The 19,738-nt window shown below is 47.7% G+C and overlaps 3 protein-coding genes across 3 annotated transcripts; 2 read left to right on the forward strand and 1 right to left on the reverse strand.

The window, feature by feature from the left end:
• Nucleotides 1-684: 684 nt before the first annotated feature.
• Nucleotides 685-930, forward strand: EDB91DRAFT_1049799 (uncharacterized protein; the record flags this gene model as incomplete). The annotated part of the gene is made up of 1 exon (XM_041313488.1): nt 685-930. A coding segment is annotated over one exon (246 nt), but the record flags the coding sequence as incomplete, so codon positions are not given.
• Nucleotides 931-5,824: 4,894 nt separating this feature from the next.
• On the forward strand, nt 5,825-14,445 carry EDB91DRAFT_1335288 (P-loop containing nucleoside triphosphate hydrolase protein; the record flags this gene model as incomplete). Its single annotated transcript, XM_041325482.1, has 18 exons — nt 5,825-6,593; nt 6,658-6,698; nt 6,721-6,724; nt 7,019-7,032; nt 7,078-8,359; nt 8,412-8,836; nt 8,894-9,297; nt 9,416-9,845; nt 9,975-10,203; nt 10,345-10,511; nt 10,568-11,060; nt 11,120-11,572; nt 11,606-12,022; nt 12,078-12,187; nt 12,237-12,411; nt 12,503-12,646; nt 12,675-12,935; nt 12,986-14,445. Exons 1-18 carry the CDS (start codon nt 6,212-6,214, stop codon nt 14,443-14,445), a joined length of 6,891 nt encoding a protein of 2,296 aa, XP_041179748.1. The 5' UTR covers nt 5,825-6,211.
• A 593-nt stretch (nt 14,446-15,038) lies between these two features.
• On the reverse strand, nt 15,039-15,544 carry EDB91DRAFT_140108 (uncharacterized protein). The gene is made up of 2 exons (XM_041326196.1): nt 15,279-15,544; nt 15,039-15,222 (listed from the first exon to the last, which is right to left on the reverse strand). The coding sequence occupies exons 1-2, from the start codon at nt 15,460-15,462 to the stop codon at nt 15,101-15,103; spliced, it is 306 nt and encodes a 101-aa protein (XP_041179749.1). The 5' UTR covers nt 15,463-15,544; the 3' UTR covers nt 15,039-15,100.
• Nucleotides 15,545-19,738: the final 4,194 nt, after the last annotated feature.

The raw sequence follows: 19,738 nt of genomic DNA on the forward strand, positions 1-19,738 counted from the left end.
CTTTGAACAATCAAAATATTTGTTAGTTGCATCCACTAGGTGTCCCCATCGCCCTCCGTTCCAACTCTTCCGCGGCCACTCCTGCTTCTCAAAGCAATACATACTGTATCCACTTGAAACATCCCGCAACCATGAAATCAGCAAAACACGGAGTATCGCCCAATATAAATTGACCGTTGTTCTTCGCATACCATCCGTCCACGGTATTACATGCAGCCCGCAATACATTCCACTGTTCCTCTCTCTTCTCGGGCGGTGCAAACTGCTCCCATGGAATTAGTGCTGCCGCAGTCCGGTTCAGAACTTCGGTTCGAACCTGAACCTTTCCGAACCGGACTCATGGTCCGGTCCTAGGTTCGGCCAAGACTCAGAACCGAACCTCTCCAGAGGTTCGGGGTTCGGCTGACGGTGAATAGGTTCGAACGGGTTCGAACCTCAGAATTTTTGGGTAGGTTTCACACATTTTTTAATCTGCGTTTCAGTACTTATGATGTTCATTTCTGCGGACTCACCAAGTCCGTGCTTGAGAGACTGTCTGTCTGGAATAAGGACTGTCATGATGCCACTCGCATGGCATGATTGGACCTTCTGTGCATGATCCTTTACCTCGTTGGAGTAATCTAAGCCGCACCTACCAATACAACCACTACCAGCGATGATTTTGAAGCTCCATCATTCACGAATAGAACCCTGTGGAACATCATCTCCAGCTCCGTTCTCACTCTTTTCGCATGCATATACACAGCCATCTATCCAAATATTCCGAGTCCTAAGGACAGCCCATTGCGCATCCTATGGCGACGACTTGGCATCGTGATAGCGGCACTAATCGCTCCTGAACTGATCGTCACATGGGCTATGTGCCAGTGGTTCAGTGCTCGTCAAAATCAGACTCATCTGACAAATACCAGATGTGCTTGTTCTCTTTGACACTAGCTCGATGCTCGATATTTAATATGATTAGATTTTATGCTGGTGTTCTGAACTTCTGCACGAGCTAGGTGTGCAGCCGCTTCCTCGCCTCGCTGTTTTCAAAGATCTCAGGACGCTGATCTGTGACTGACGTCTGCATTCAACCACCCCCAATCATTTTGAACCCATCTTCTACACATAATGCAGTAACATATACCCGTCTCAGACGGGCAGCCGGGTGTGACAATGTGCCAATAGAGACGAGCCACCCAGTGCCGGCCCATGGCAATAATTGTACCATGTTAGACGAGTGGGCCGAGGGGGTGGAGTGTCCAAGGCAAATGGATGGGCCGGGTGTATATAGTATAGATGGTAGTATAGCAATGTACTATATAGGAAATTATGAATAGTAGTAGTGAATCCAGTGTGTGATAGATGAGTGGGCCGGAGGAATGGAGTGCAATATAGACGAGTGGGCCGGGGAACTGGGGTGTGATGGAGACGAGTGGGCCGGTAAATGAGGTGCAATGGAGATGAGTGGGCCGGTACATAAGGTGCAATGAAGACGAGGGGGCCGGAGAATAGGGTGCAATTGAGACGAGTGGGCCGGTATAGCAGGTGCAATGGAGACGGGTGGGCCGGTATAGCAGGTGCAATGGAGACGGGTGGGCCGGTATAGCAGGTGCAATGAGGACGAGTCGGCCAGTGTTATTGGGTGCAATGAAGATGAGTCGGCCGGTGATATGGGGTGCAATGAAGACGAGCCGGCCGGTGATATGGGGTGCAATGAAGACGAGTGGGCCGGTGATATGGGGTGCAATGAAGACGGGTGGGCTGGCATTATAGGGCGCAATGGAGATGGGTGGGCCGGTGATATGGGGTGCAATGAAGACGAGTGGGCCAGTGATATGGGGTGCAATGAAGATGGGTGGGCCGGCATGATAGGGTGCAATGGAGATGGGTGGGCTGGTATTATGGGGTGCAACAACGACCGGTATTTATGTAACCGGTTGCTTGTGGTAACATAGCACTCAATCCGGCGATTCCACCGGTGGTCTGATCATGTAAAATGGTTAAGATTTGACAAAGTTATGAGCCCTACAAGGGAAAGCCATAAATTTAGAGGATATTATGATATATTGTATCTAGACCATTGCAGCCGGTATTTTTTGACCGGTATTTACATGACCGGTTGCTTGTGGTAACATAGCACTCAATCCGGTGATTCCACCGGTGGTCTGACCATGTAACATAGTTAAAAGTTAGGAGCCTTACAAGAGAAAGTCACAAAGTCAGAGGATATATCATATCTAGACCATTGTGACCGGGATTTTTCAACCGGTAGTTATGTGACCAGTTGCTTGTGGTGACATAGCACTCAGTCCGGTGATTCCACCGGTGGCCTGACCATGTAAAATGGTTAAGATTTGACAAAGTTATGAGTCTTACAACAAGAGAAAGTGACAATTTCAGAGGATATATCATGTCTAGACCATTGTGTCCGGTATTTATGTGACTGGTTGTTTATAGTAAAACATAGCACTCAATCTGGTGATTCCACTGGTGGTCTGACCATGTAAAATGGTTAAGATTTGACAAAGTTATGAGCCCTACAAGAGAAAGCCATAAATTTAGAGGATATTATGATGTATTGTATCTAGACCATTGCAACCGGTATTTTTTGACCGGTATTTACGTGACCGGTTGCTTGTGGTAACATAGCACTCAATCCAGCAATTTTACTGGTGGTCTGATCATGTAAAATGGTCAAGATTTGACAAAGTCATGAGCCCTACAAGAGAAAGTCATGAATTTAGAGGATATATGATATCTAGACCAGTGTGTCTCCAGCTCTACCTTAGGGTAGTTTACCTCTGTTCCATTTCTACTCCAGACTTGTCCACAGCAGTCTTACTCTGGGTTTCCTTGAACCTCTGGAGTTCTGCCGAACTCCCCTAGTGTCTGATCTCCGGAAACCTCTGGACTTTGTTGGACTTCCCTCCTGCCTCTCATAAATTAAGGGCACATACTCGGGTAAGGGGTGCAGCACACAAGCTGAAGTCAAGCCCTTTGAGTTCTCCTTCCTTTGAGCATGACCTTAACATCCACAGACAAAACCTTGTGATGTTGTGTACTCACCCTCTCCTGGTGGTCCATCCTCTGGGAAAGGTTTTCCTACAGGAACACAGCTGCAGAAAGATATGGGGACCATTCCTAGACATATTTAGAGTATGTACACCAGGTTGGTACATCAGGATACCTACAGAATCCTTCTATACAGGCTAAAACTTCTAAGATTGCAGTTGTCGCATTTTTGGTGTTTTCCCCTACTTTACCATTGCATAAATGATCCAGACTACTCATATATTATCCTTACTACATATATACCTACTTCTCATCCCAAGGATCAGTTAGAAATATGGTATAATATTGTGATCTAAGGGAAAGGGGGTATGTGTACTGATAAGGGGCCTACATTCTCCAATGGACACAATCTAGTAATCAGATGCTTGCAATATATTCTAAGCATGGTCAATATCATGGTCTCAGATTTATAAAAGGATCCACTAACAGTTGAGAGCTAGGGCAGTGAAATATCTCTGAAATAGAGTGTGGGAAAGTCCAAAAGCCCAAAACATCGAAACTCACCAGTTTGGTGTATATGTAGTGGTTGGACTTTTACTTACCAATCCTAATATTTCCTCACCACACTCTTCTACAAAGACTTTACCTTCAGGGCAATGTGTATTTTAGGTTCATTATGTAGTCTACTATACATACTACTGCATTTTTAATAAAATCTTTGGTGTGTGTGATATATGTCAGTGACTTTCAGTGACAGGGGTAAATTGTCATATGTCAAGCCTATGTTGTTTTACTTATCTTACAGTCAATACTTGAGGGATCTTTCCAGAATTTTAGGACCATGACTAGGGATATACATGGGACATATCCCAAGTGTCTGATTACCAATAACATCCTTGATAGTGTTGGAGGGTGCTTATCAGTTATGTTTTCATGTATATATGCTATATTGTTTGATGTAGCCCTTCAGGGGGTCAACTAAGTGGTGGAATATGTTAATATATACTCCTAAATATGTTTTGACAGTGCTAGAACACTCTCCTATCAGAGGGGCAAAATGGAATCCCCTGATTGAGTGCTACATTACCACAAGCAACCGGTTGCAAAAATACTGATTACAATGGTCCAGATATGAGCTGATACAACACTGTATCCTTTGAATTTATGACTTGGTCTTATCAGGCTCAGAACTTTGTCAAATATTAACCATTTTACATGATCAGACTACCGGTGGAATCACCAGATTGAGTACTATATTACTGCAAGCAACTGTTCACAAAAATACCGGTCACAATGGTCTAGATATAACATCCTCTAAATCTGTGGCTTTATCTTGTAAGGCTCATAAGTTTGTCAGATCTTAATGATTTTGCATGGTCAGACCACCAGTGGAATCACCAGATTGAGTGCTATGTTACCACAAGCAACCAGTCACATGAATACTGGTCAAAAAATACCAGTTACAATGGTCTAGATACAATATATCATAATATCCTCTGAATGTGTGGCTTTCTCTTGTAAGGCTCATAACTTTGTCAAATCTTGACCATTTTACATGATCAGACCACCGGTAAAATCGCCGGATTGAGTGCTATGTTACCACAAGCAACCAGTCACATAACTTCCGGTTGAAAAATCCCGGTCACAATGGTCTAGATATCATATATCCTCTGCCAGTGAATTTGTGACTTTTTCTTGTAGCACTCATAACTTTGTCAAATATTAACCATTTACATGATCAGACCACCAGTGGAATCACCGGATTGAGTGCTATGCTACCACAAGCAACTGGTCACATAAGTACTGGTTGAAAAATCCTGGTCACAATACTGTAGATATCATATATCCTCTAAATTCATGACTTTCTCTTGTAGGGCTCATGACTTTGTCAAATCTTGACCATTTTACATGATCAGACCACCGGTGAAATCAGCGGATTGAGTACTGTTACTAGAAACAACCGGTCACATAAATACCGGTCACAATGGTCTAGACATGATATATCCTCTGAAATTGTCACTTTCTCTTGTTGTAAGGCTCATAACTTTGTCAAATCTTAACCATTTTACATGGTCAGACCACCGGTGGAATCACCGGATTGAGTGCTACGTTACCACAAGCAACCGGTCACGTAAATACCGGTCAAAAAATACCGGTTGCAATGGTCTAGATACAATACATCATAATATCCTCTAAATTTATGGCTTTCTCTTGTAGGGCTCATAACTTTGTCAAATCTTAACCATTTTACATGGTCAGACCACCAGTGGAATCACCAGATTGAGTGCTATGTTTTACTATAAACAACCAGTCACATAAATACCGGACACAATGGTCTAGACATGATATATCCTCTGAAATTGTCACTTTCTCTTGTTGTAAGACTCATAACTTTGTCAAATCTTAACCATTTTACATGGTCAGGCCACCGGTGGAATCACCGGACTGAGTGCTATGTCACCACAAGCAAACCGGTTACATAAATACCGGTCGTTGTTGCACCCCATAATACCAGCCCACCTATCTCCATTGCACCCTATCATGCCGGCCCACCCGTCTTCATTGCACCCCATATCACTGGCCCACTCGTCTTCATTGCACCCCATATCGCCGGCCGGCTCGTCTTCATTGCGCCCTATAATGCCAGCCCACCCGTCTTCATTGCACCCCATATCACCGGCCCACTCGTCTTCATTGCACCCCATATCACCGGCCGGCTCGTCTTCATTGCACCCCATATCACCGGCCGACTCATCTTCATTGCACCCAATAACACTGGCCGACTCGTCCTCATTGCACCTGCTATACCGGCCCACCCGTCTCCATTGCACCTGCTATACCGGCCCACCCGTCTCCATTGCACCTGCTATACCGGCCCACCCGTCTCCATTGCACCTGCTATACCGGCCCCACTCGTCTCAATTGCACCCTATTCTCCGGCCCCCTCGTCTTCATTGCACCTTATGTAACCGGCCCACTCATCTCCATTGCACCTCATTTACCGGCCCACTCGTCTCCATCACACCCCAGTTCCCCGGCCCACTCGTCTATATTGCACTCCATTCCTCCGGCCCACTCATCTATCACACACTGGATTCACTACTACTATTCATAATTTCCTATATAGTACATTGCTATACTACCATCTATACTATATACACCCGGCCCATCCATTTGCCTTGGACACTCCACCCCCTCGGCCCACTCGTCTAACATGGTACAATTATTGCCATGGGCCGGCACCGGGTGGCCCGTCTCTATTGGTACATTGTCACGCCCGGCTGCCCATCTGAGACGGGTGAATTCACTGAAGGGGCTCTCTTCTACAGGCGATACTATGTCAGCCTTCCTTGGACTTTTTCACCCATGCATTGAGGTCGAACCTGGTTCGAACGCGAACCAGACCTCCCAAATGCGTTCAGAGGTGTTCGGTCCAGAGTTCGACCAACAGCCAAACCTGAACCTAGGGTTCAGTTTGGTGTTCGGAAAATTTTGCCAGAGAACCGGACTGAACCGGACTTCGGCAGCACTACATGGAATGTGGTGTCCAAGACTCCAAATAGCCTCAAACACTACTGGCAATCTAATCAAGGGCAGTAAAAGTTCCGAAGGCAATTCCTGTGTGACCTGCCACAGTTTATACTGTGACGGGTTCACCAGAGATCATTATCGTTGACTCGGAGACGAGTCTGGTCTACATAGTATGACCTTTTTTTGCCCTAGTCAGGTATGTCATCATGAAGATATTGCAAATTGTGAGCTATGTACAAATAATATAATACTAACTGGTGCTTGTGCGGATCCTGCTTCTTGTTGTTCGATCCCACACGTCATTCTGACGCTCAAACCCCAATATTCAACATTGCGTTTTTCTCTTCACTACCACCATCACTGAAGTACACCGATGTCTGACCGACGAGCTACCCAGCTCAACAAACGATTCTATGACGTTCTCAGGGGCGAAGTCCCCGTACAACCACGAACCTGCCACTTGTTTCTTATGCAATATGTTCCCAACCAGATGTTGCAGTGTGCGTAAGTAAGATAGTAGGATATCAAAAAGGACCATTGTTTGTGCAGGAAGCGATGCGATTGGACTTGTCGCAGGAGTTTATGAACGGGATTGGTACTAATGTTCTTGTATATCTCCTTCAGGCCACAAACATCAGCAACAATGCACTAGATCACTTGTTTGTCCAGATTGTCGAACCAGATTTCTTCTGGTCAGCGTTTAGTCATGCTTTTGCTCGTGGAGAGCTCCTCGAAAAAGGACAATTTGCCTTTGCTAGCCTCCTCCTTCAGCTGCTGAACCTCTCAAATCATGATACGGCACCTTATCTCGAACTAGCGGGTAGGCCAAATGTGCTCTCTAAACTTACCAGCTCTACAAAATTGGAGGTCCGGCTAATTGGAGAGAAGATTAAGCATATCCTTTCAACGTATGGCTCATCAGCCCCTCCTTCGGCTGCCAACGGCCCAGGCGGACGACACAACAATGATCTTGTCAATTTTCGCGACATCACTATCCTTCCCACATCCAATGAAATTCGATCCAAACAGTCACCATTTCTGCGCCGTAGCTCGGAGTTAGAGGATGCATCCGGAGAAAGCACTCGTATCGCGGATTATCTCGACAATACATTTCATCTTCTTCGCGAAGACATGACAGCAGAGATGCAGGAGGAACTTCAGGTGTTTGAAGGAAAGAACGTTAAGCGCCGCCGCGCTAACCTGATAGACGGTGTCATATTGAAAGGGGTTTACTATGGCACTGACGATCATAAAATGCCGTGGGGAATAACATTGGAGTGTGTTGAGGACCTGCTGTCTCTGAAGCACATTCCTCTGAAGGACAGGAAAAAATATCTCACAGATGATCATACTGGCTCCAAGATCCTTCGTCACCAGTCACTAGTCTGTGTGGTGGCTGATGGGGAAGCGGTCGGCTTTGGCACTGTGAACCGAGTGGAAGATCTCTTGGTCCGCAGCCCTCCTATTGTCGTCATTCAACTAGACGGGCGGGCGAGTACAAGTAGAACAATCCTCCGGCTCCATAATGCCAAAGGTGCGAAGCTCCTACAGATCGACACCGCTCTTTTTGCCTTCGAGCCGGTGCTTAAGGCATTACAGAAGACGCAGCACATCCCAGTATCTGATGAGCTGCTGTTCTGGAAGCATGGTACCACTCTGCAGAGGCCCCCGCAGACCACAGATGCCGTCATCGCAGCCATTGAAGCCAACCATTCTGGAAACTTGCAACACTTGCTTCAGACTCCCAACCCCATAAATCTAGATCGCTCGCAAGCCTCTTCTATTCTTTCTGGCCTGATGCAGAGGGTATCCTTGATACAGGGTCCTCCAGGTGTGTTCTTTTACGTTGTGGATGCTAAACAAACACTTATGTGGTGGATCAGGAACCGGAAAATCGTTTGTAGGCGCCCTCTTAGCCAAAGCTCTGCACAACTTCACCGATCAAACAATTCTTGTTGTGTGTTATACCAATCATGCTCTAGATCAGTTTTTAGAGGATCTTTGCAAAATTGGCATTCCTGACGATAACATGGTCCGACTTGGGGGCAGAGCCACACCACAGCTCGCGCATCTCAACCTCTTCAGTCCTTGCCAGAGAACCTCCCAGCCCCCACGGTCCAAGGCTGATTGGATGATGATCGATGAATTCAAGAACGAACTTCAGTTTCTCTGTCGTCGGCTTGACAACTCTGTTGCGGAGTTTGTGGCAAACAAGATTCGTTATGAGGACATCTTAACGCATATTGAGTTCAAGGATGAGGATTATTTTGAAGCTTTTCGTGTTCCCAAGTCAGATGACGGCATGACGGTCATGGGCCGATGAGGTCGGGAGGTTGACCCAACATATCTCATAGCGCTATGGCAGAGGGGCAGACGTGATGCGGTCATCTTCAAGAATGCAGCTCATCTGCGGACGAACGAAGCAAATCGCATTTGGGCCACTCCCTTGCCTGTCCGCCAAACCTTGATGACGAAATGGACGCACGACCTTCAGGAGGAGATGGTAGATGATATTGGTGCTGTTGGCCGAGATTACAATACCTGTCAAATACAACTCAGCCAGAAGTATGGCGAGTCATTGGTTGCGATGCTCATGGCTAAAAGGATTGTTGCATGTACAACAACGGGTGCTGCAAAATTTACCGAAGACCTCCAAACTGCCGCTCCCGATGTTGTCCTTGTGGAGGAGGCTGGAGAGATTTTGGAGAGCCATATCCTGACTGCCCTTGGCGAAAACACCAATCAGCTTATCCTTATCAGAGACCACAAGTATGTTTCCACCACTGCCCTTAATGCTTTGTTCTGAGTTATACATTTAGGCAGTTGAGACCAAAAGTCAACAGTTACGCTCTCCAAGTCGGAGTGGCCAAGGATATGACTTGAACAGGTCGCTTTTCGAGTGCCTTGTTCTGAAAGGATTCCCCCACATTACTCTCACCCAGCAACACCGCATGCAGCCCGAAATCTCCACGCTCGTTCACGAACTCACATACCCTGAACTCACTGACGCTGCCGGCACTCGTGGCAGAGACAATATCCGTGGTGTCCAAGATATCATCATTTTTCTCAACCATGCTCACCCCGAGGATGGTGATATCAGAGTCAGCGATCGCAACGATCCTAGTTCTGTAACTTCAAAACAAAACTCCTATGAAGTCAGCATGGTTCTGAAGATCGTCCGGTACCTTGCTCAACAAGGTTATGGAACAGATAATATCGTCATCCTAACGCCTTATCTTGGGCAGCTCTACAAGCTTCGGGAAGCTCTCAGGACAGACAATGACCCGGTGTTGAATGACCTCGACTCTTATGACTTGGTCCGTGCGAGGTTGCTCTCTCCTGACACTGCAAAGGCGTCCAAAAGAAAGATAAGACTGGCTACCATAGGTATGAACTCCAACAGAACTAACACCTGACGGTGACTGACTGGAGCAGACAATTATCAGGGAGAGGAAAGTGATATCGTGGTTGCTAGCTTGACACGATCGAATCCTGATGCTGCTATCAGCTTTATGAAGTCCCCTGAACGTTTGAACGTCCTCTTGTCTCGTGCCCGGAATGGTTTCATTCTTATTGGCAATATGGATACATTCCAGAGCAAATCCCCTCTTTGGAGTGGTCTATTTGATCTTCTCAAACAGGCGTCACATATCTATGAAGGGTTTCCTGTCAAATGTGAACATCATCCTGCGCGGAAAGCCATTCTGCGAGACGCTAACAATTTCGATGAGTGATGTCCTGATGGAGGTTGTGTGGAGCCTTGGTGGGTGTTCTCTCAACAACATTTGGGTAGCTCGCTGACCTTGCTGCCTTCAGTGGTACTATGCTTAGTTGCAGCATGCACCCTTGTCCTTCGAAGTGTCATCAACTTGTTGATCACTCCAAAGTGCTTTGTCAACAGTCATTATTCAGGGAATGTGCGGCAGACGTCCACAAAGTTTCGTGGAAGTGTCATTGAGGGCCTCCCAAAAAATGCACACCATGTGAGAAGGATGCAGCGTGGGCTGAAAAGCAATTACTGTGCGATGCAGCACTCCAGGAGAAACGTGATCTCGAGCAAGCTGCTCATGATACCCGAATGGCTGAAGTGGATGCAAGGCTTAAAGTTGAGGCCGACGCTATTGCAGATGCCAATACTGCGAAGCAGAGAGAAGCTATGATCAAGCAGAAGGAACGAGAAATTCAAGAGGCAAAAGTTCATGTGCAGAAACCTGCAGGTTCCTCAAAGGACGGCAGTGCAAACACATCCGAACCATCATCCTCTTTCACACAGAAATCCTCTAATCCTTCATCTGCTCCTTCGCAACCTCCCGACCAACGAAACTCTGCCGCTCATGATGACTGGGAGTCACAGAAGAGGCTCTTGGGCGAGCAGAACGACGCGATTGATAGCATCATGGCGATGACTGGACTGGAAGGAGTGAAGTCGCAAGTCTTAGAAACCAAGGAGAAGCTAGACTTGATGAAACACCAGGGAACCCCAGCGAATAAGGAGCGTCTGAATCTTGCGCTCTTGGGAAATCCAGGGACAGGTAAGAGCCTTCCTTTGAAATAATCTATTCGCGCTCAGCACATGGTAACTTTCCTGCAGGGAAGACAACAGTCGCGAGTCTGTATGCTCAGTTTCTCGAATCGATCCAAGTGCTTCCAGGGAACGCATTCAAGGAGACAACAGGAGCGAGTCTGGCACATGATGGTGTCGGTGGTGCAAAGAAGCTCATTGAAGATGCTATGAAACTCGGCGGTGGTGCCATATTCATCGATGAGGCCTATCAGCTAGTTAGTGGACAGAGTGGTTCCGGTACCGACGTTCTCGACTATCTGCTAGTGGAAATGGAGAACCGGGTTGGAAGCCTGGTTTTCATCCTTGCTGGGTACAGCCGTCAGATGGAGAAATTCTTCAATCATAATCCAGGTCTTCCGAGTCGTGTCCCGCATAGATTCACCTTTGAGGACTACAGCAACAAAGACCTCCTTGACATGCTCGCTGATCTGGTGGATAAACAATATAGAGGCCAGATGAAGGTCGAAGATGGCATTCGAGGTCTCTATAGTTGAATTGCAGTCCGACGCCTAGGCCATGGCCGCGGCCGCGAAGGCTTTGGCAATGCCCGTGCACTGCAAAATATGTTTGCGCAGATACACCAGCGACAAGCTGCGAGGGTAGGAAAAGAACGCAAGAACGGATCATCACCAGACGATTTCTTGCTCGTTAAGGAGGATCTCATTGGTCCCAATCCGGACACCGTTCTTCCGCACTGCCCTTCTTGGATGAAGTTGCAAAAGCTTACTGGTCTTGAATCCGTGAAGCAATCTGTCAGCAACCTCTTCAATCTCATCAGGGCGAACTATCATCACGAGTTGGCAGAAAAGCACCCTCTTGACATGGCCCTTAATCGGGTTTTTCTTGGCTCCCCAGGTACTGGTAAGACCACCATCGCCAAACTCTATGGTCAAGCGCTGGCAGACCTAGGGCTTCTCAGTAACAGTGAAGGTTCGGTGTTCTGCGGACGAATGTTCGAGGATCATTACCTGACTGTTGTCTTTAGTCGTGGTGAAGAATCCTTCAGATTTTGTCGGACAACATCTCGGGCACTCTGAACAGAACACTAAGGCCATCTTGGAGAGCACCGTCGGAAAAGTCCTGGTCATTGATGAGGTGGGTATACATCCCTGCCTCCACCTCGTGGTTCTCACTGTCTCGCTAGGCATACATGCTACACAGTAAGAATGGTGGTGCCCAGGACCCCTACAAGACCGCCGTCATCGACACCATGGTTGCAGAGATACAGAACGTGCTGGGGGATGATCATTGTGTCTTACTTTTGGGATACAAAGAACAGATGGAGGACATGTTCAAGGCAGGTCACCTACGACTTCGTGGTAAATGACTGACTCTAACGTGTGTTGGATCAGGACGTTAATCCTGGCTTTGCTCGGCGCTTTGCAATTGAGGACACTTTCATGTTTGAAGACTTCACCGAGCCCCAGCTACAGGAAATATTTGAATGCAAGCTAAAGGATCAAGACCTTGGTGCAACAGAGAAAGCAAAAGCAAGTAGCCATGGGTGTTCTGAGCTGAAGAAAGAACCGTCTGAACTTTGGAAATGGAGGAGAAGTGGAAAATATGCTGACTTTTGCGAAAGATCGATATCTAAAGCGACAGACATCGACACCTTCCCATATGTCTCTGGATATTATCTTCGAACCAGAAGACTTTGATCCTAAGTGGGACTGCAATCAGCACGCTGCAGCAAACTTGGTTCAGTTGTTTGAAGATATGGTTGGATGTGAAGCCGTTATCCAGAAGCTGGGAGATTATCAGAACATGGCTCAAGGGATGAAAGCATTGGGACTGGATATGCGCAAGCAAATTCCTACCAGCTTCATTTTCAAGGGACCCCCTGGTAATCAAATCACGTCCAATGTTGTTCATGTGTTAATGTCTTCTCCTCAGGAACCAGAAAGACGACCATCGCAAGGAAATTCGGTCAAGTTTATTATGACATGGGCTTCCTCGCGTCGACCGAACTGGTAGAGTGTTCTGCGTCGGATCTCGTTGGCGAGTATGTTGGCCAAACAGGTCCCAAGACGAAGAAACTTTTCGAGAAGGCCATCGGCAAAGTCCTCTTTGTAGATGAAGCCTATCGCCTCAGCCAAGGACATTTTGCACAGGAAGCCATTGATGAAATCATAGGGCTGATGACCAACAAGAAGTTCATGGGTAAGATGGTCATCATCCTAGCAGGATACGAGAAGGAGATGAATCAGCTTTTGGGCGCGAACCTCGGTCTTTCCAGTCGATTTTCTGAGGATTTCATTCTGCCTAATATGTCGTCATCCCGATGCCTCGACCTGCTTGACAAGGAGCTGCGCAGGTCAAAGGTTGTCGTCCCAGGGCTGTCTGATCCATCGTCATCACTGCACAAGGAGATGCTAAGCATCATCGTTGATATGGCGAGCCTCGACAACTGGGGTAATGCACGTGACGTAAAGTCTATTGCTAAAAAGTTAGCTCACCCTGTGTTCATCTCAGCTGGGAAAGCTCCAGGGGGTTTACTGGTTGTTGCACCAGAAGATGCGTTGAGTATCATGAGAAATCTGCTCTCTGAGCAGCGAGAACGTCTCATCTTGCCAAGCAAGGTTGTGCCATCGGCCACCAGCGTCCCACAGATGGCTATGTCAAAAAACTCCGCACCTCCTCCTCCTTCGACTTCTCAGAGCGTGTCCACTACAGCTCCTCCAAAACCTCCCACTTACTCTGCTACTCGTAAACGTAAACGAACACAACAACCTCCATCCAACAAGGAATCCCCACCAGCTCCTCCAAAACCTCCCACTTACAAACCTCCTGCTACTCGTAAACGCAAACGAACACAACAACCTCCATCCAACAAGGAATCCCCGCCAGCTCCTCTAAAACCTCCTGCTACTCGTAAATGTAAACGAACACAACAACCTCCATTCAACAAGGAATCCCCGCCAAACACTACGGCTTCATCCCAGGTTAGTGCCATAAACAACACAGAGACAGGGAAGAGATCATTAAAACAGAGTTCAACTTTGCTTGCCCAGACAAACGATCAAGTGCAATGGGATCCCGGCGTAGATGATGCTACCTGGGCACAACTACAGGCGGATAAGGCAGCTGCGGAAGCAGCCGAAAAGGATGCTGCTGAAGAGTTGCGCAAGCGTCATCTCGCGCAGCAGAAGGCCCTGAACAAACTACGAGCTGCAGAAGCTGCTGCGCGGAAACTCGCACAGAAAGTAGCGAAGGATAACGCCACCAACAATGAGCTCATGCACCAGCGAGAGGCCACTCACATCCGAGAACTAGAGGCTAAAGCCGCTCGAGAGAAGGCCATAGCCGCACTGAGGGAGAGCAGAGGAAGACAGGAAAAAGCGCGAGGAGGCTAGAGTACAGCAGAAGTTGTGGCAAATGGGTGTGTGTGTTGCAGGCTTTTGCTGGATCAAGCAGGCGGGAGGTTACAGATGCGCTGCAGGTGGCCATTACATTTCCAATGCCCAGCTGGGTATCTAGGTTGGATTAGACGTCACAGCGTCACAACCCACTTGATCAAGACGGTCATGCATAATTTAGTCTCCTAGGTAAACCATGGACGAAGGAAGACTAGGGTTCTTATTCTTGTTTGCACGCATTGAATTCCCCACTGTAAAGTACTTACTTGCTGCTTATGTAACTCGAAGAATCAAATTGACCAAGGCCGCCATGCACATCACTTGCAGTCTGTCATTGAATATATTGAAACCTCGAGTGAACCGTCAAGTAAGACTGCTAATAAGATTGGGACGCTCGAGCTCATTTGAGTACAAGATTGAGGAATAAAGCTTCAGTGCGTCGGAAGATATGAATAGCAAAATATTGATCGTCTTGCAGGAAGTGGCTGACGAGTCTAGCTGACACAAGAGACGGGCTGAAAATCGAGTGACATGATACCAGATCTAGTAATACTTAAAGTGAACATGGGGATAACGAATCGTTGAGGGCAGTTTCAAGAAAATATTTTGTGGCTCTTCATAATGGTGACCTAGGTGTCCGTTGTACTAAGCGCTACCAAAGAACTCGATGTGTAGAGTAACACTTGGGCCGCCAGTTGGCTACACTGAGAGGGCCAAACATTGGGATTTGAAGGGCATGATGAACAGATCGAACTATCCCCTGTGAGCCACACACTACAAGTAGAGTAAGTGCACTTGTATTTTGTAGCATATGGAGACAGGAGGCTGACCATTAACAGACATTCTGCCCGTCGCCATTTCCATTTCATCTCTGAGCATGGCTGGCAGGTTGGGCCTTCCAGTTTGAACCTTGACCGACTCTATGGCGAAAAGGGAGTCCACGCTTTTATCCATAGCTGTTCCCTCCTGCAACACCACCAGTCTCGGAGTGATCAAACACCGGTTTGGCGTCATCACTCGAAGAATGTGGCAAGGTCTCGATAGTTTCTGGTCTACCGGTAACGTGTATGCGGATTGAGATGGATAAAGAAGGAGGCACATACTGCAGTCACTTTACCCTTGATACTAGCAGCCAGCTGAGGGTGAAAATTCCCTGTTCCAAACAGGCCAGCTGATGTGGGCCCATCAATGTACTGTTCTGTTAAATACAGGTGGGCCCATAGTATGTGGTATAGGAAATAAGTGTACAATTTTCTATTGAATTTGGTAGATAGTGTGGTTGTTAGTATATGAAATATGTACCTGATACAAACAGGTGGGCCTATGGTATGCGGTGTAGGGTGTAATAGATAAGCATAGATATTTCTATTGATTTTGGTTGATAGTGTATGGTAGGTAGCATATGAAATATGTACCTGATACAAACAGGTGGGCCGGTCAAGGTGTGTTTGTGATACCAACAGGTGGGCCGAGTGGGTCAGGGATCTGATATATCAGATGGGCCTAGGATACTGGTCAGTCAATGGGGGTCAGTCGGTCAATGGGGTGTTGGATTCAGGAACAAAAGAGCAAGAGATAGTAAAGTGAAATGGTACGAGTGCAACCCGAGAATGTGAAGCACGACGCTTTGACGTTGGCCGAGAATACTAATATTGAATTGTCTATTCCTAAGCTACGGTATATTTATTTATTGCTAAGCTACTTACTATAAACCTATAAGTTTTCGTTAGAACATCTCAGTCCTTACTCGAGACTGAGATGTGAGTACTTACTTTTCCCGTCTACGTAAATTGAGCTAACATACCCATAGATTATATTCTTATCAGGTACTAGATTAATTTACATCGAGTCCTTACTCGAGACTGAGATATTATATTCTTATCAGCTCCTCCCGTTCGCGTTCGCTCAGCTCGCATAACTACAGGTTATGAGCCCTGACTCAACCATGGATACCACACTCCCCAGTAACACCTCTGCCCTCTTCAACATCCCCAAGTTAGCCGAAGACGGTTCAAATTGGATAACCTACAAGGAAAGAACGTTGACGTCCATAGGTGCTCAAGGTTTGATGTGTTATACCAATGGTCGAGCGACGAAACCGATCCTGTTTAAAGTCAACCCGACGACGAAGAGCGTTATGAAGCCTGATGGCTCGACGCCTACGCCTACAGAGATCAAGGAGTTAGAGAAAAGAATGGATGAGTTCTTCCAAAAGGACTCACTCATTAAGCAGCACATATTCAGCACTATCACTGATCGCATGCTCCTCCACGTTCAAAAGCTAGAGGACGCCTCGAAGATCTGGGCTGAAATATGTGATATTCACGAGGGTAAAACTGAACTCGTTCAAATTGACCTGTGCCGTCGATTGCAAGAAATGAGGTGTGAAGAGAACGGTGATGTAAAAGCTCACTTTAGTGAGATGCTTTGGCTCCGCGATTCATTGGCAGGCATGGGTGCCACCATCGAGGACAGAGACTTCTACGCGATCCTATTAGGATCTCTCCCAGAATCCTATCGACCCCTACTTTCCTCCATAAACGCAGCCGTGAAGGTTACCCAAACGCCCCTCAACCCCTCTGAACTCATTAACATTGTATCCGAAGAGTACGAGCATAGGCTCCTCATGGATCGACGTGGTTCAAAGAAGGGCAACAGCGCTGCTTTAATGGCAAAGGGAGGTCCTGGAAAGGGCTGCAAGGCTGGCGGATCGACCCAAGCCAACCCTGACGTGACCTGTTTCAACTGCGATAGAAAGGGCCACTACAAGAGCGACTGTTGGAGGCCAGGAGGAGGAAAGGAAGGGCAAGGGCCCAATCAGTGTCAGAAGAAGGGTCCGCGCTCACCAAAGGAAGGCGCGAATGCAGCAGCATCCACCCCAGAGTCCGAAACGAACTATGCCTTTGCAACGTCAGACCTCGCTGGTATAGCTGGGCAGATGAACATACCCGTTGAACGACGCGGCGCAATTATAGACTCTGGCGCCACCTCCCATTTCTGTCCCGACCGTTCGAAGTTTCTCAACTTCGTTCCCATAGAGCCTCAAGATGTGCATACGGCTGACGGATCGGCTGTTAGTGCTATCGGGAAAGGTGACGTCCAGTTGGACTTACCAAATGGAAAGGGCCGAACATCTGTTACTCTGCATAACACGCTATATGTGCCCAAGATGGCCTTCACCTTAATATCCACCCGTCGTATAACAGTGGGCAGTCTCACGGTTCACTTTGAAGACAAGGTCTGTAAGATCATGTCCCCTGGACCTGACCGCACTGTCATAGCTACTATTCCCCAAGTTGAGGGGCTATACAGCGTCGCCGCACATTCTAAGCACTATGCTAATCTCGCTACAACCAAACTCACCATCCACGACCTGCACAAGACCCTTGGCCATATCTCACAGGCGGCTGTAAAGCACGCCATTGACAAGGGCCTAGTCCGCGGTCTCGACCTCGACTCCTCCTCGAAGGACGAGTTCTGTGATGCCTGTGTAAAGGCAAAGTCAACACATCGCCTATTTCCGAAGGAATCCAAGAGACGAGCAGAGACTTATGGTGAAGTCATCCACAGCGACCTATGGGGACCAGCGCAGACGGTCAGCCTGGCCGGATCAAGCTATTACATGAGCTTTACCGATGACTACTCGAGGGAGACGGCCGTGATCTTCTTGAAGCAGAAGAGCAAAGCCCTAGACACATTTCGTCAGTATGAAACCAAGCTCACCATGCAGCACGATGGTCGCTGAATCAAGACGCTTCAGTCTGATAGAGGTGGTGAGTACTTGAGTGCAGAATTCAATGCGCACCTAAAAGATCGCGGCATAGCTCGCGAGCTGACCATGCACGACTCTCCTCAACAGAATGGAGTGGCGGAAAGGCTCAATCGCACTCTGGTCGAGCTTGCCCGCGTGATGTTGATAGCGCGGGACTTACCCAAGTTTCTGTGGGCGGAGGCGATTAACTATGCAGTATGGTTGAAAAATCGCTTACCGTCTAGCGCCATCCCAGGTCATACCCCCTTCGAGCTCGTGAATGACTGTGTTCCAGACTTATCGCAGGCCCGTGAGTTCGGTTGTCCTGTCTTTGTGCACCTGGAGCACACAGGGAAGCTTGAGGCGCGTGCATAGGAAGCACTCTTTGTGGGTATAGATGCTGAGAGCAAGGGTTATCGCGTCTATTGGTCGTTGAGGCGAAAGGTGTTGGTCGAGAGGAATGTGATGTTTGGTCCATCTGGGGTTGTAGTGGGCGAAGTTGCCCAGAATGAGGGGGAGTCATTATCTGTTAGCGCTAACCAACCCGCTCAGAATAGTACCAGCACACCTAGCGTTCCGGTCACTCCACCACTCCAACCTCCCGCTACCCCAATTCAACCGTCTCACCAACTCCAAACGCTGCCTGCTCCGAGAACTACCCGAGTTCAACCCCCACCAGGCTACTATGCGACGCTGAACGAGGGTGAAAGAGCAAGTCTAGCGGCCGAATCTGTATTTGACCCATCAGAATCAGATCTTGCAGATGAAGAGGCGATCACTCACTGGCAGCAGTATGCTCTAGCAGCCGCTGAAGCAGAACCGACTCTAGCGCAAGCATTAAACAGTCCAGACGCGGTAGAATGGCAAGAGGCGATTGACTACGAAATTAGTCAACTCGAGAAACTTGGAACCTGGGAAGTAGCTGACAAACCGTTGGGTGCTAATATAATTCCCTGCCACTATGTCCTAGTGACTAAGCACGGGCCAGACGGCCAGAAGTTGAAACTGTGGGCTAGACTTGTTGCAAATGGCCAGCGTCAGCAGTATGGACAGGATTACTTCGAGACCTTCGCACCGACTTCCAACATGTCTACAATCAGAGCCGTTCTCACCATGGCCGCCCAGCAGGACTGGGAGATACATCAAGTGGACATAAAGAGCGCTTACCTTTATGCAGAGATTAAGGAGACCATTTATATGAGGGTGCCTCCTGGGTACTTGAAGAAGGGAGATGAAGGGAAGGTTTTGAGGCTGTTGAGGAGTCTGCCCAGTTTGAAACAAGCTGGATTCGAGTGGTCGGAGGAATTAGTGGGAGCGTTTAGGAAGATGGGGTTCTCCCGGTCGCAAGTAGACCAGGCGGTCTACTTCAAGTGATCGCAGGAAGAGCATACAGGTTATTACCGTCTCCGTGGATGACATGGCCGTTACATTGAGGGAGATGGAACACATCAGACGCTTTAAGGCGCAGATACGCGAGCATTTTGAAATCACTGACCTAGGTGAACTTCATTGGTTGCTCGGCCTCAAAGTAACAAGGGA

Source organism: Suillus paluster (genome assembly GCF_016628075.1).
Source record: "Suillus paluster strain FC165 chromosome Unknown EDB91scaffold_13, whole genome shotgun sequence".
Lineage (NCBI taxonomy): Eukaryota > Fungi > Basidiomycota > Agaricomycetes > Boletales > Suillaceae > Suillus > Suillus paluster.

What these genes read in the sequence shown, in the direction of transcription:
- EDB91DRAFT_140108 (XM_041326196.1), bottom strand. Translation starts at nt 15,462, where the DNA reads ATGACGCCAAACCGGTGTTTGATCACTCCGAGACTGGTGGTGTTGCAG. An exon ending in GGGCAGAATGTCTGTTAATG is followed by an intron (nt 15,223 to 15,278) that starts GTCAGCCTCCTG and finishes CTCTACTTGTAG; the next exon opens with TGTGTGGCTCACAGGGGATA.